The 15,717-nt window shown below is 39.5% G+C and overlaps 2 protein-coding genes across 2 annotated transcripts; one reads left to right on the top strand and one right to left on the bottom strand.

Annotated features, from left to right (window-relative positions):
* The first annotated feature begins 1,106 nt into the window (after positions 1-1,106).
* Positions 1,107-2,378, top strand: LOC130657774 (uncharacterized). Its single transcript, XM_057460776.1, has one exon. It carries the CDS (start codon positions 1,107-1,109, stop codon positions 2,376-2,378), a length of 1,272 nt encoding a protein of 423 aa, XP_057316759.1.
* Positions 2,379-4,116: 1,738 nt separating this feature from the next.
* On the bottom strand, positions 4,117-5,507 carry LOC130657773 (uncharacterized). Its single transcript, XM_057460775.1, has 2 exons — positions 5,291-5,507; positions 4,117-5,159 (listed from the first exon to the last, which is right to left on the bottom strand). Exons 1-2 carry the CDS (start codon positions 5,505-5,507, stop codon positions 4,117-4,119), a joined length of 1,260 nt encoding a protein of 419 aa, XP_057316758.1.
* Between the last annotated feature and the right edge of the window lie 10,210 nt (positions 5,508-15,717).

Here is a 15,717-nt window from a genome sequence, read left to right as displayed (position 1 = left end):
TTATACAACATCCTTCGCATTGGAACGCAATTGTATATTTGGGGCATGGATTGGGATGCCAGGCAATAAGATTAAACAATAACAGGCAGGACAGATACATGTGCAGATACAAAAACAGCACTAACCCCAGCATATGCACTTAAATGGTATGAGACACTCACAATGACATGTACATCTTGGCTGCACTCCGTTGTGAGTGTCTCCCATGACATATCTCCTTCTTCTCTTCATCATAATGCACTTCAATGGTATGACCCACTCCCAATGACATGCAATCTAGGCTGCACTCCATTGTGAGTGTCTCCCACGGCATTTCATCATAATGCACTTCAATGGTAGGACAAGCTTGAATGTCCCCCACGGCATTAATTTCATCATATGCACTTCAATGGTACGACAAGCTTGAATGTCTCCCACGGCATATCTCATTATTCTCTTGTCATAATGCACTTCAATGGTACGACAAGCTTGAATGTCTACCACGGCATTTCATCATCATTTCATCATAATGCACTTCAATGGAACGACAAGCTTGAATGTCTCCCACGGCATTACATATGCACTTCAATGGTACGACAAGCTTGAATGTCTACCACGGCATATCTCATTATTCTCTTCGTCATAATGCACTTTAATGGTATGACACACTCACAATGACATGTACATCTTGGCTGCACTGCAATTGTGAATGTCTCCCATGGAATTACTTCCTCACATCTCATTATTCTCTTCTATTCTTCAATATAAATAATAACAATATTATAAATTATTAATAGCATACAGTAATAATATCAAGTAATGATATAATCAACAGGCCACACACGTGTATCTGTCCAAATTTTTGGCTGACTTAGAAGCCCGACATCCTTAAATTGTCCCCAAATTGGCACAGGCATAACACAGGAAAATCTAAAGCTAAGGCGCCACGAGGAACATTTTCATGCGCTTGCTATGCAACATGTCCCATAGCATGCGCATGAAAATGTTTCTCGTGGCGCCACATCTTATTTGCTGCAAGATTATTTCGAAAATCGAAGTTAAAAAATCATGCTCAAAGGGTATACCGTATCCTTAAGTTTTTTATTGAGTTCATGTGTGATTAAAATATGGCAGGAATAAACAGAGAAGTTATTTTAGCTTTACTTTTGTTGGACGAAGAAGAAGAGGAAGATCGTGAAGAACCACCAAGAAATTGCTGGGTACAACCGTGGCTTGGGAATAGAGAGTGTCTTGGCGCTTTTCATACAATCTTCAACGAAATAAAAAACGATGAGAAGAAATGTAGAGGGTATATACGTATGAATAACGCTCAATTCGAATACCTAGTCGGTCTTCTTTCTGAGGATTTGCAGAAACAAGATACAAATATGAGGAATTCTATCACACCAGCTGAGCTCGTTTGCGTGGCCCTACGTTACTTAGCGACTGGTGAGACTTTCAGGTCTTTAGAATTTCAATTCAGAGTGTCAAGAAAAAGAATTTCAGCAGCTGTTATGGAGGTATCTGAAGCTATCATAAAGAGGTTGGGTCCAACCTTCCTTTCAACTCCGAAAACACAGGGGGAATGGCTAGATATCTCCAGAAAGTTCAATGAGCGTTGGAACTTCCCAAATGGATTAGGTGCTCTCGATGGGAAGCATATCGTCATTCAGCAGCCCCCAAATTCAGGGTCTCATTACCGAAACTATAAAGGGACAGACAGTGTAGTGCTCATGGCTCTTGTCGGGCCAGAATATGAGTTTCTTTATGTGGAAGTTGGAGCGAACGGTAGAAATTCTGATGGAGGTATATGGGACCAATGTAATTTAAAGAAGGCGCTAGACAGTGGATCGCTAAATTTACCAGAGGTTTGCAATTTACCAGGTCGAAACAACAAAGTGCCGTATGTGATAACAGGAGATGATGCGTTTCCTCTTAAGAATTACCTGATGAAGCCTTATCCACAAAAAAATCTGACAGTAAACAAACGCATCTTCAATTATCGACTGTCACGAAAGAGAAGAATTTCTGAAAACGGATTTGGGATATTGGCAAATCGGTGGCGCATTTTTCGTCGAACTATAAACTTAGAACCAGAAAAGGTTTCTACCATCACAATGGCAACAGTGGCATTGCATAACTGGCAGAGGAGCAAAAGTTCTGTGGGCAAAATTGAGCTACCAATTGGTCTTGTCGACCGAGAGAATGAGCGTGGTGAAATTATCGAAGGTGCTTGGAGAGAACATACTCCTACTGGCACATGGTTTTCACTGTCCAATGACATTTACGGCAATCGATCTAGTAATCAAGCCAAAGCAATAAGAGACGAGTTCACGGAGTATTTCGTAATGGAAGGTGCTGTACGCTGGCAGTGGCATTGCGCTAGAGTTGACTTTTAATTTTATTTTTTGCGAGGATAAATAAAAAATGATAAGATTTACTGAACGTTTAATATATTTTTCTGATTTATTTTACTCCAGAAAATGTCTGCCAACCATAACGTAACGTATCAAAACGTATCGTTCGAACAGGATGAATTTGCGGGTGAATACGGCTGATTTTGAGAAGGTAGAGGTGGCGATTGCAGCATACCAGTATATGTATTTGCCATGGGATATGATGGGGTGTATGGAGTAAACGTTGAAGCTGCGAACATACGAGCATGATGGTTGGTAGGCATAGATTGGTGTTGTTTCTGCTCTTCATACTCGAAAAAAATATCCATGATTTTTTTCTTCAACCTTGGCCAATCTTTTAGTTCGCACTGGACCAAACTGTCGGCCACTGTACTTCCAAAAATTTGGGCACGTTTTTCGACAGCAGATTGCGCTTCGCATCCATATGTAGAAGCTTGTTGCGGCCGGATTTCATGGTGATCAGCCCTTTGTGTGATGGAAGTTGTCAACGCTTTCCACAGTTCGGCTTTGGCACACTGCTCCTCCGTCATCTTCTTCTCCCGTCGTTTTTTAGGAGCAGGGGTACGTGGTTCATCCTCGTTCATTGTATCGACGGTCTCATCCATATCGCAAGTAATCTCAACGAAATCCATTTGATTATAATGGTCCCAGGTAGAAAAATATGCTTCGTTTACACCTGCACCAGAGGATCTTGATCCAATCTCCCTATTGCGCTCACTTCTATACTTTGTCAATGCGTTATGCCATGACGTTTTGAGCTCGTTTACGGTATACTTCCCATCAAAACGCTCACTCAGTTTGACCATCAGAGCTTCGCGCAACACTCTGTCTCTATAATCTTGTAGAGTGTGGTTCCAAAGCGCGGGATTTTCACAATAAAAATCAATCAATTCTTCCAACTCGTCGGACGAAAGTTGCGCTTTTTTCTTTTCTTTTGAAAGATCAGTTACGATAAACTCCATTTGTTCATAAAACTTCCACTTTTTCGATGGAACTTCGCTTCCAGCATTAACTTCACGGAGCATCGATGAACGAAGAGAATGGAATGCTTTTTCTAGAAAATCACAGCTATACGCCCCCTCAAATTCAGTGACAAGGTCTATTTTCGCAGCTTCTTTTTTGTCTTTATTTTTGTAATATATATTCCCACTGTCCCATAACGTTGGGTTCGCTTTATAAAAGTTTATTAAAGTAACTTTCTCCTCGTCTGATAGTTTTTTCTTTTCATCCGCCATTTTCGCTATTTTCTCACTAGCTACTCTTCACTTGCAGTTCAACTTCTCAAGAAAAAAACTTGTTTATATCTTTCTGTGATTTGATTGGTCAATAAAATAATGCCTCAAATAATTTTGTAAAATATTTGTTGCAGAAGGTGGGGACACGTGCAACATTTGCTCCACAACAAATTTTTCAGCACATTTTGTCCCCGGAGCACGGGAGCAAAATAGATTCAGATCTATTTTGTCCCCGAAGTTGTGGAGCAAAATGTTTGCTCCATGCAACATTTTTTTGCTGCATTGCAGTGAAAAATAGGCATGGGACACGAGTAATTTTTTTTATGCGCGTGCTATGCAGCAATGTTGCATAGCACGCGCATGAAAATGTTCCTCGTGGCGCCTTAGCTTAAGTATCTTGGTAAGAAAAACTATGTTTCCATATAATCAACAACAATATACGCATAAAGAGCAATACAACTACACAATGTTAATTGTTATAATTTTTATACAAAACGTATATCCCACAACTTGGGCACGTCTTTTAGGTTAGCCATGTTGGAACACCAATTCTTAAGAACTCTGTCTGGGAGATGTATATATCGACGGTAACAATCACTGGACCATCTTCCTAAAATCTTAATTGCGGAATCTGGTATACCACAGGACGCTGCTGCCGACGCCCCACCAATTCTAAAACTATGTGTATTGAGGTCAAGGCTGTCTGTAACACTAATTTTTAAAAAAGCACAAACCAATTTCCTTGTAACGAATTCTCCAGTGGATAAGACAAACCAGGGACCACAATGGGTACCCCTGTACACAAGATACTGGGAGAACGCTGCCAATGGGCACATGCTACCGCCAATTCGTCCAAAACAAATTTTAAATGTTTTCCGAAAGGGGTCAGTCTTGGAGCTTTTAATTGTCATGGTAAGGGTACCACTACACGAAGAGAGGCAAAAATCAGATGGAGATAGGTGAATTTTTGAATCAAATGTTGTTTTTGATGGGCAAACATACTCTGATACTCTTAAAAGGCCAAAATATGCGAACAAAACTAGGCATTTCCACATAGCTTTATCAGAAGGTGTAAATCTGGATTTATAAATAAATGTTAACATTTCCTGTAAGTGGGATGGTGTGATGGGTGCTCTCCGTCGTGTAATGGTATTTTCTGTTCGCCGAATTCCCCTCAACACGTAAAATAGTATACCCATGTCTGAAATTTTTTCTCTGAAGCCGGAAACCAAGCTTTGGTACTGTATACCACACAAGTATACTTTGATTGTAGAGTATTTAACACGAGCGGACATAAAGGTGACATACAATTGGAGTCTTAATTGAACTAGCGGGAACATCGGAAACCGAAATTGATTGCAAAACATTCTATAAGATTTTAGTCCATCACGGTAAGTAAGTCTGGTATTTGGTGAAAGCGCAGCATCAAGAAAATTATTCATGGTTGCTCTAAGAGGTCCAGGATCAACGGCGAAAGAGGGGTGGGGTGCGGCTCGGCGTATGTACACTGCTTCTTGAACTGGTTGACCTGTAAACGGGAGAGTAAATCAGCGTAAGTATTTGATTTCCCATAAATATGATGCATTAGAACATTTATGTTATGGTTAGCAATGAAGAAGAACAGCAACCGCAAAAGCCTCATGATATCCTTACACTTACAAGAGCCCGTTTTCCATATGTGCACAATGGCTTCATTGTCTGTGTAGATAGTAATTTTGGTATCAACCCATTGTGCACCCCAAGTAGTCACGGCAATTACAACCGCAAGTAACTCAAGGAATGTAATACTGTAACTATTAGAGTTATCGAAAGGTATAGAAAACCATTTCCCATTGTAAAAACCTCCCAGGCCACGCTGTGAAGCATCAGTAAACATATTAAGGCTTTCAGATGTGAAATGTTGATTTTGAATTATTGCCCTGCCATTCTAAGTGGGTAAAAATTCTAACCACCACTGAATGTCTTTCTGAGATTCAGATGTCATGGAGATGTGATGGTGAAGACTACTGACAGTAATGGAGAGGTCGATCAACCGACGCAAGAAAATCCGACCACATTTAACCACCTTACATGCAAATGATAACCCGCCAATAAGAGAAAGGAGATCCTTTTTCGTACATTTTTTCTTGCCTTTCCACACTTTTAAAAGGGACAACAGAGCTTGAAACTTATCCTGTGGTAACCGGGCCTCAAATTGGATGGTATCGATTTCTATGCCCAAATATGTAATCACCTGCGATGGTCCCACAATTTTGTCTGGGGCCAATGGCACCCCTAAGTCCTGAAAAACCTTTTTTATCAACTTGATAAGTTCTCTGCATTTTACATCAGACTGATTGCCTGTGATAAAGTCATCAAGGTAGTGAAGGAGATGTTGAATAAATGCTATGTACTGGAGAATCCAGTGTAGCAAGTCCGCAAAATGATTGAAAGTAAATGGTGAGGACCTACCCCCAAAGGGAAGTACAACGTCGAAAAAATATCGTCCCTTCCATCTATATCCTAGTAGGTGCCAATCGTCCTGGTGGACTGGGCATAATCGAAATGCATGTTTAATATCCAGTTTGGCTAAAAAGCAATTTCGTCCAAGAAGACATACCATGTCAATAGCATCATCGAAGGAAGAGTAGCTAACTGAGTAGTCTTCCTTAGAAATTCCATCATTAACAGAAAAACCACGTGGGGAGGAGAGATCTAAAACTACCCGAATAGTACCATCATTTTTAGGTGCTGCCCCCAACGGGGAGCAATGAAAATTAGCAATGGGGGGGGGGGTAATCAAAGGGCCCTACTGTATGACCACGATTCAATTCTTTTAAAATAGCCTCATCCACTTTATGTGAGTTCTCATAGGAGGATCTGTTATTGGTTGTTGCTGACACAAGCGTACCTTGGTGAAAACCTAATTTAAAACCATGAGTAAACCCTGAAAGAACAAAATTAACCAAAATCCGATTGGGGTGAGAAACCAGCAATTTGCTTAATAACGTAACATTTACAGGAGTTTGCACTGAAAACTTAACAGGGAAAAAATTACTTGGCACTTGGTTGAGAGGGCCGGAATGAACAGCGAGTTTCTGGGTGGCTTTTGAAACATGCTTTGCATTTGTGTGTGAAGGGGCAGTTGTTCCCGCAGAGTAAGCCTTTGTTAAACCTCCAGCAGGGGGGGCGAAAGCCAGGTGACAACCTGACCCTTTGGTAGGAACCTTCTGAGACATTCTGGTGGGAGGCATTCCGAAACGACTCAGATCCACCACTGCCTATACCATGGAAAACCATCCTAGGGCAATCATAAGAAAAATGTCCCCTCTGACCACAAGAAAAACAGGAATAAGTGGTGCGTGTGGAAGCGGAGTAAGAAGGCTGTTTAGGTAATGCATGAGCCCCCCGCAAGTGCTGTGTAACAAGCAGGTCATCTAGTTGGTCCCATCGACGAGAAGGATCGTTTGCCAGTTGCAACCGATGCAGTTGGTCAAAAGCACATACAGCTGGGAACATGTATTGGTTGGCGAATTGAGCAATGAGTGCCTGGTAGGTAACCAATTCAGAAGCAAGGTGTGGGAAAAAATAGAGAAGACAACGTAAGTAGTTACTCCACGCCAAGCACCAGGAGGAAAAATCCTTAACCCTAGCCCTACCTACGGTGTTCCTACTTAAAGAAATTTGTGGAATGCCCTCTGCCGTCCTTATGTTTAAGTCATACTCACCTTCAACTTCTGGTAGGGAAACCGAGTTTAAGGCAGGGGGCAGGAATAAGTCTAGATTGACGTACTCTGATAGCTTAATTTTATCAAGAACAGCCTTAGGAACAGCAGGGAGGGATGGCAAAGGAAATTGCGCAGACAAAACACCAGAAGAAAAAGGAGCCTCACTGCGCTCAGTGACTATCAGTGGGGCATCCTCAGCCAGCGCCGCCATATCCATGTCAACATGGGTAGAAACAGGGTCCAATGAACCGGCGGGCCGAAGGCGAGAACGAGAAGACAACAAAGATGGCGCGGGTTGGCGCTGCCCAGACGACGTGCCCTGTTGAATAAAATTTACGTGGTTTGCCTCTACTTGGCTGTTAATTTCTGTTCTCACAAAGTCGAATAAGTCCTTTTTTAAACTTTCAAAATTGTCCTTTTTGAACGATAGGCGCTTTTTGGATGCTTTGTTCTCTCTACTTGCTACGTTTTTGTGTAACTGACGTACTTCATTGCCAGAGGCATTGCTGCTTACGTCGGCGTCGTCGGATGACACGTGTGTTTCCCCATGACTTTCTGGGACACCACCGTCCTCAACTGGCAGGGTGGAGGACTCAAAATGGGCCATTAAAAGTTGTATAATTTCTGAGATGGCTTTCCCTTTTGTATGTATGTTAAGCGAGTTTGCTAGGAGAAGTAGTGCTTCCTTCCCCATGGATGCCCACTGGTCAGCTGTGCGCATGTGAGGCTCTATGTCAAATAACGGTACATCAACAAATTCCTTACCAGACGACTGCTGGGACATCATGGATGAAGATCCCTGTGCACTAGGTCTGCTGCAGCTTGATAATTTTGAGCCTTTTCTGATGACTTGTTTATTTTTAGGTGCCATTATTTTTACAAAGCTCTAACTGGTTGTTTGCAGAGCCAAACTTGAAATGGGTAATATACAGGTATTTATAGGCCTGTCCTAATAAGCGAGGCATCTTAAAGCTGGTAGGCGAGGCAAGTCTCCCATCCTGTATTGACCAATATTGTTTCAAGTAAAGTTTCCTTATATGTGATCCTAAGAACATTAGTAAGTACAAGGCAACCGAGACATTACTGCAGTCACCACAATTAACATGAGTTACTGACATTAGTTTTGTCAAAAAATCAGAGTAGGCCAGATCAATGTTCGCGAACTCATTATAATTTGGAAAGTTTGTATCCCTTAGGAGACCCTGATACTGTTCCTTTGTGTAGTTTTTAAAAGATCGATATGTTTGTGGGTATTTGATATGTTTGATATTTGATATGTTTGTGGGTATTAAACTTGACTTTTTTGACTTTTCTGGTGCAGAAAATCATTTGGTGATCTGATAGTCCAACATTTAAAACTCCACTTTGAGAAACTTTACCAACACAATTTGTTAAAAAGTGGTCAATAACTGTTGCAGTAGCACAAGTTACCCTTGTAGGCTCAACAATCAATTGTTTAAGGCCATAAAGCGAACAAAATTCTACATATTGCTTTTGCAATCCAGAGACATGATCACTCTTAAGTGCTGTCTTATTCATTTTAAAAATACTTCTACCATTACAAAGAGTATTGATATTAGGTGGCGACACAAGTTTATTTTATTTGAAAATATGGACCATTTAATTCATAAATTCGTTGTTTATTTTACTTGAATTTGTAAGATTACCTAATACTGTTCTTCAAAAGTTTGTCCTTCGCTCACTTCCTTCGCTTCGGCTGTGTCCGCCACTGCTCCTTCTACAACTGTTTTCGAAATAGATAAGAACTTAGTGACATAGCTCAAAACACTGTACGGCTTTGTTGCGTTCTATTATCACGTCACATATATACGTAGCTTGAAATTACCGTATCCAGACAGTAAACAACTTGTACGGTTTCACTGCGTTTTTAAGCTTAATATAAAAATATGTCTTTATTGAGAGCATGTTATAGCTCATTTAGAAACTTTCGTGCAACCACGACACTTATTCTGCAAAATATGCTCACTTTTATACCTTTCCCGCTCATTTCTAAATGGTGTGTATGAAAAAAAAGCGGTATGATTATTTGAAGGTCATGATGACGGGAGCATATAAGCGAGCTGCTAAAGGGGAAAAACACAGATCAAGAAAACGAGTCATGGCACCGAAAGAAAGAGAAAGTAGGGATGACATTATTAAAAAAAAGAAAAAAATGGCTCGGTTTAAAAAATAGATGTTGTTGTTTTGAAACGAAAGGACGCCTTAAAAAATGTGGAGGCTTGGGTTCCAGGTTGTAAAAATTTATATTTATATTTAACCACTGTTCAGTGGCTGCCTTATATTATTGCTAGAGTTCGCTCTTCATTCTTCATCATTTGCCATGTATTCCCATGCCTCGATTACTTCAGATAGCCCATCAGCACCCTTGTCGTCTCCATCAAAATTTACGTAGATCCCATTTGCTTCAGGAAATGTTTCTCTTATCTTTGATACAACACAGGCGGGATGATCCTTCAAACGTATCTTCCAAGTTTCGTATAGACGAACCAGGAAAATTGGCGATATGCAGCGTATCGATATGTGCTATAAAAGAAACCGGGAATGAAGTTGTGAATTTTGTTACCTGTATATAACTTTGAGTATATTATAGTATGTTGACTTTGAGTATATTATAGTATGTTGAGTATAATTTTTGTTCGACATATATCATGAGTACAATTTTACACGTCACATTTTGTTGAGTATACTTTAGCATATGTTTTTAAAATAATAAAAAAGTCGTTTACTGATTCGGAACGTTATCTTTATTAGGTATCCATGCTTCTTCCCTGTCATGGAGACTGACCATTGCAGTCCATAACACATGCGGGCTCAGACAGACAGCATTGAACCCTTCGTGTTGAGTGACACATGTCGAATTTGAACAAAATAGAAGAAAGTTTGACTAAAAAAAAAAAAAACATACATAGTGTGCGCATTATGTATTTTCACATCAAAAACAAGAAAATATGCCCACTAAAGTTGAAACTTACCACCAGAAATATATCTCAACTTTATTTCGTCGATTTCAATGCAGCACAAACATTCACGATTCACTGGCATAGTACGACAAAATAAACATTTACACCATTCGGATGGTTCAACATGTATCTCACATACCATATCGATTTGGTAAGAACGAATATCTTTTTGTAATTTCTTCATATGTTCTGAGGTAAATTAGCTCAACTTGTGTCAGCACCTCGGGATCCCTTTATTGGGATCTGCCAGGTACGACACAAAAAATTGTAAAGTTAACTCTTTAAGAGGAATCATAGGTACCATGACGTTTTGACAAAATTGTTGGTATGCCCAGATCCCAGAACGATAAGTTAGTCTGTTGTTTGGTGAAATGGAAGAATACAAGTAATAATTCACAGACTTTTCAATAGATTCCAAACAGATGAAGGAATGGATGTGGGACACCTGTCTGCTTACGTGCATTCTTTTTTGAACTTGCCCACCTGCAACCGAGAAAGTAAATCTGCATAAATATTAGAACAACCTGGGACATGACAAAGCAACAGATTTATGTTACGTTGAGCGGTAAAAAAGAATAAGTGACGGATTAATGTCATTATATCTTTGCATTTGCATGAGCCTGTCTGCCAGATTTGCACAACAGCTTCATTGTCTGTGCCTAACACCACCTCGTTGTCTGTCCAACCTTCTCCCCAACAAAACGTAGCTATAACAATGGCTAACAATTCAAGGAAGCTGATGCTATAAGTGCGCTTAGATTAAAAGGCCAATGAGAACCACTGGCCATTATACTATCCCCCTAGTCCTCTTCCTGAGGCATCAGTGAACAGGTCAACTTTGCTAGACAAAATGGTGTTTGTGTGAAATAAAGCAACCCCATTCCACGATGGTAAGAATTCAAGCCACCATTCTATGTCTTTCCTAGCCTCTGCACTAATGTCGATATTATGATGTAACCTATCCACTTTGGTGGACAAGTCAATCAAACGTCGAAGGAAAATTCTGCCGCTCTTGACCACTTTGCAAGCGAAAGAAAGTGACCCTATTAATGATAATAAATCCCTTTTTTTGCATTTTTTCCTGCCGTGCCATTTCCTCAACTGTTCCATGAGATTGCAAAATTTCTGATGAGGTAATCTTAGGGGCTATTTCTTTCATACCTGAGATTCAAATCTGTATGCTGCAACTGCTCCAACTGCTCCGGTGACCATCTTGAGTTGCATTGTTGCCAAGATGCAAAATTTGTATACTTTAACTTTAACAATTCCTTTTTAACTTCGTGCGCTATAATTTGCCATACTTCTTTTGCTTTATACTTTAAATTTTTAAATTTGTCGATGGATTTCTCATATTATCCAATTAAGATATTGGTTGTCTCTTGTTTCCAATAAAGATATTGGTTGTCTCTTGTTTCCAATAAATTGGAGTAGGTTCATCCTCCACTGTTGTACAAGCAGTTGATGGCACGCTTTGGTCAACTATTTCACCTGTTTTATTTTTCTTGTTTTTGTTACTTTTTTTATCCACCCTGTTTAATTTAAAAGTCATTTTTAATTTTTTTTTCGGTGGAGACGGCGACTGACGTATGGCGCGTGTATCTATCGTAGATAATTCTCCTGTTTCATCATTTCCTCCCCATATATTCTGTAAATATAAACCGTAATCTTCGCAAGAAGTGTTAAATGACATCGCGCTTTCACTTTTAATCAAGTTGTGTTTACATTTGAAGCTGTCCTGTTTGTTTATTTTTCCGTATAATTAAGTTACGTCTCCCGTGGTTTTGTAATTTATATATGTAAAGTATTTAAAATGGTTTTTCACCGCAAGAGTTTCACTAGCGAAAAAAATGTGAGCCAAAGAAATAGGTTTTCGGAGTAAGAAGGCTTTGACCGTAGTAAGTCAAATTATTAGTTCTGAGTGCTCTAAATGCTCCAAGTGAACTGCTCCTCGAGGAGTTCATCCAGATTCCATTCTGAATGCCCCAAATTACCAAAGAAATGATAGTTGGAGCACTTGGAGCATTCAGAACCGATTCTTGTGTGCGAAAGAAATAGCCCCTTAGAACAAAATTGATGGTGTCAATTTCAACACCAAGATAAGTGATTAAGTGTACTGGTCTAATAATTTTTTCTTCAGCCAGAGGGACACCAATTAATGAAAATGTGTGGATAATGGCATCAACAACGTATTGGCATTGAGATTTAGTGCAGTGGGGTGTTATAAAGTCGTCAAGATAGTGTTTTAAATTAGTAACAAGTATAATAACAATTGGAATCCATGTTAGTAGATCCGCAAAGTTGTTAAAAATGAAGGGTGAGGATCTTCCACCAAATGGCAGAACCACATCATAATAATATCTGTTTTTCCATAGGTACCCCAAAAGATGCCAATCATCGGTGTGTACAGGACATAACCGAAAGGCGTGTTTTATGTCTAATTTAGCCATGTAGCAGTTCGGGCCTAAAGATTTTATGATATTGACTGCTTTACCAAATGATGAGTATTGTACAGAGAAGTCTTCTTTGCTTATCCTCTCATTGATAGAAAACCCTCTGGGGGAAGATAGGTCAAGAACTACCCGGACAGTGCCATCTTTTTTAGGTGCTGCGCCCAAAGGAGAACAGTGGAAGTTATCCAACGGTTTAAAGTCAAATGGTCCCACAGTGTGGCCTCTGTTTAATTCCTTTAAAATTGCCTCATCAACTAAATTCTAATAAGTAAAAGCAGATTTGTTATTTCTTGTAGACGAGGTTAAGGGAGTGTTCTGGCTGCATCCTAACCTAAATCAGTAGGTAAAACCTGATACAATAAAATCTACAAGATCCCTGTTGGGGTGGGATAACAAAAACTTATTTAGAACCCGAACCTTAACCGGTGTGTGCACAAATAAGGGTATGGGGAAAAAATTAGTTGGGACCGAGCTTAGAGGACCTGGATGGGCAAAAGATAACGGGGTGGTTTTTCTGACAGAAGTGGCAACAGTGGGGATAGGAACAGTTTGGTCGGCAAGGAAGTGCTTTGTTGAAGGAAAAGCAAGCAGGTCTGTCTGGTGGCCATGATTTGCTTGGGACATTCCGAAGCTGTGTTGATGATTCTGCTGGGCCAGTGAATTTATTGGGGCATTGTGCGGCAAAGTGCCCAGAGCCCTGACACCTAAAGCACCTGCCTAACCTGGATGGGAGTGACTTTGTGAACGACGTTGATGGCTGAGCACCCCTAAGATACATATTAAACAAAGTGTCGTCAACCACGTCCCATCTGCCGCTAGCAGGGTTGTTGGCCAGTTGCATATGATTCAGTTGATCATATTCGTACACAGAAGAGAAGACATTTGTGAAGCAAACTGAGTTATTACGGTTTGATACATCAACATTTGATGTACAAGTTGGGTTGAAAACAAACAACACACCTCAAATAATTTGTCCATGCTGACACCCAGGAGTTAAAATCTTTCACCCTCCCTTTCCCAGTGGTCTTCTGAGCTTACGAAATCCTAGGAGTGCCCTCCATATTACTAATGTTAATGTCAAATTCACCACCCTCACCCATCATGGGAAGAGAAGCACAGGAAGACGCAGCAGAAGGTGGCAGAAGAGAATCAAAATTAATGTGCGCTCCCTTCTTAATCTTTTCTACAAGATGTTTGGGGATTGGAGGCAAACTAACAGTGGCATACATGTCAGAGTTAGAAGTCCTAGTACCTGCATAGAATGGAGCCCCAATGCGAGCTTGTGAGAAACTAAATCACAGTAACTCTCTCCTATTTATAGGGTGCCCCTAGATTGTTGATTGGCTACCTTAGAACCACCTAATATGGTCAGACTATACCCAAACCTTTAGTCCCCTGCTCTAAAGTATGAACAACAAGAAAGTTGCTTCAAGTTATGACTCATAGCTTTGATTGGTTAATTGAGACAAAGATGCCTTGGGGGAGCAAGACAACCTTGTGTACCCTAAATGATGCATCTGCATAGCAGCTATCAAGTATTGGGAACTGCAATTAACATGAGCTAAACTGTGTTTAGCTCCATTTAAAATTTAATTTGTTTTCGAAATCTTATCGCGAAGGAAAAAGTCCCGAACGTAGGTTTTTTCCGTTTGCGTTGCTAAACGTTGCTTTTTATAAAAAGAACTTTTAAAAGTTTCGCATGTTAAAAAATATGTTTCGACGATAAAGAAATATTGTTAAAAGTTTTAAAAGTAGCATTAGTTTTTTTTTTAAATATTTAAATCATTGGATTTGTTGTTTTTTAAAAGAGCTTGTGTTTTTTAAATATATCGAGATTAAAATCGTGTTACTATAATTAGTTTCGTTGTTAAAAAAAATAAAAATTCAATGGCCTTTGCGTTTAATTTTTTCTCGCGCAGAGTATTGTTTTTAAACAATGTTTCTTGCTATGCTTTTCTTTTTAACAGGAAGCAATTATTTTCGCGCAATTTGAAAGGAACTTGCTATCCTATTGTTTTTTTTAATGAACGCAATTATTTTTGCGTTTTTGAGCGTAAGCTTACATGTGGACTGTACTGTAAATCCCGGCTTCCCACCTTTAAACTGAACTGTGTTTATATTATTAGCAGAGATGTAATGGATGACTAAGTCCTTGAAAAAAAAACGAAAAAAAAATATTTAATTGCACGGCTCCATATACACAGCAGTTTAGTTCAACTTGTAGAATTGTATATATTTACTTGAATTTCCAGCATTGTGGGACTAAACCCAAGGTTGCACACAACTGAGATGCATTTTGCTAGTGCTTTTTCCGTTTTAACATCAAAGACGCATTTTCTACCAGCTTTCCCAAGCTCAACACCTTCGCGCCATTTAAACGGAAGCGTATCGTCGCCTCGTTTATTTTGTAGCGCTTTGCAATACCACGAACTGATGATCCAGGAACTGAATCAAATTCGTGCAAAGCATCCTGAACGTCCTTTTCTGTCCATGCATTTGTAAGTTTTTTTGGCACCTTTCGACTACCAACTCTTTTTTTACCCATATTTAGTTGCACGTTGTTTGCTCATAGAAGAAGAAAAAGAAAAGAAAAAAATACTTTAATAATTTCTATAAGTACGCGCCAGTGCTGTTTTGATTGGCTATTTAAAATAAACTAAGTGGGATTTTAATCTGAAATCATAGGTCATAGGTTTCTCTTTGGATAATTATTTCTAGTGAGCGTGTGTAAAGAATACGTAACGAATACAGTGCTGCTTGTTTGAGCTAAGTAGGAGTTTAATCTAAATTCATAAGTCATAAGTTTCTTTCTGATGATATATTTCTAGTTTTGCATGCTGATCATACAGTACAAGTAACAAATAAAGCGCTAGTGATCATATTGCTCACAATTCATTACGCACACTTTTTTACGAATACTAGACGGAAAATATACCTAAAATAATGAT

The sequence above is a fragment of the Hydractinia symbiolongicarpus genome, chromosome 9 (genome assembly GCF_029227915.1).
Source record: "Hydractinia symbiolongicarpus strain clone_291-10 chromosome 9, HSymV2.1, whole genome shotgun sequence".
In the NCBI taxonomy this organism is placed as follows: domain Eukaryota; kingdom Metazoa; phylum Cnidaria; class Hydrozoa; order Anthoathecata; family Hydractiniidae; genus Hydractinia; species Hydractinia symbiolongicarpus.
Note: the sequence above shows the minus strand (reverse complement) of the source record. Positions and strands in the feature narration are given on the sequence as shown.

Bases quoted from the DNA above. Each gene is read 5' to 3' on its own strand.
- LOC130657774 (XM_057460776.1), top strand. From the start codon at position 1,107: ATGGCAGGAATAAACAGAGAAGTTATTTTAGCTTTACTTTTGTTGGAC.
- LOC130657773 (XM_057460775.1), bottom strand. From the start codon at position 5,507: ATGTTTACTGATGCTTCACAGCGTGGCCTGGGAGGTTTTTACAATGGG. The intron at 5,160-5,290 runs GTAAGTGTAAGG...TCCCGTTTACAG, and splicing joins CATATGGAAAACGGGCTCTT to GTCAACCAGTTCAAGAAGCA.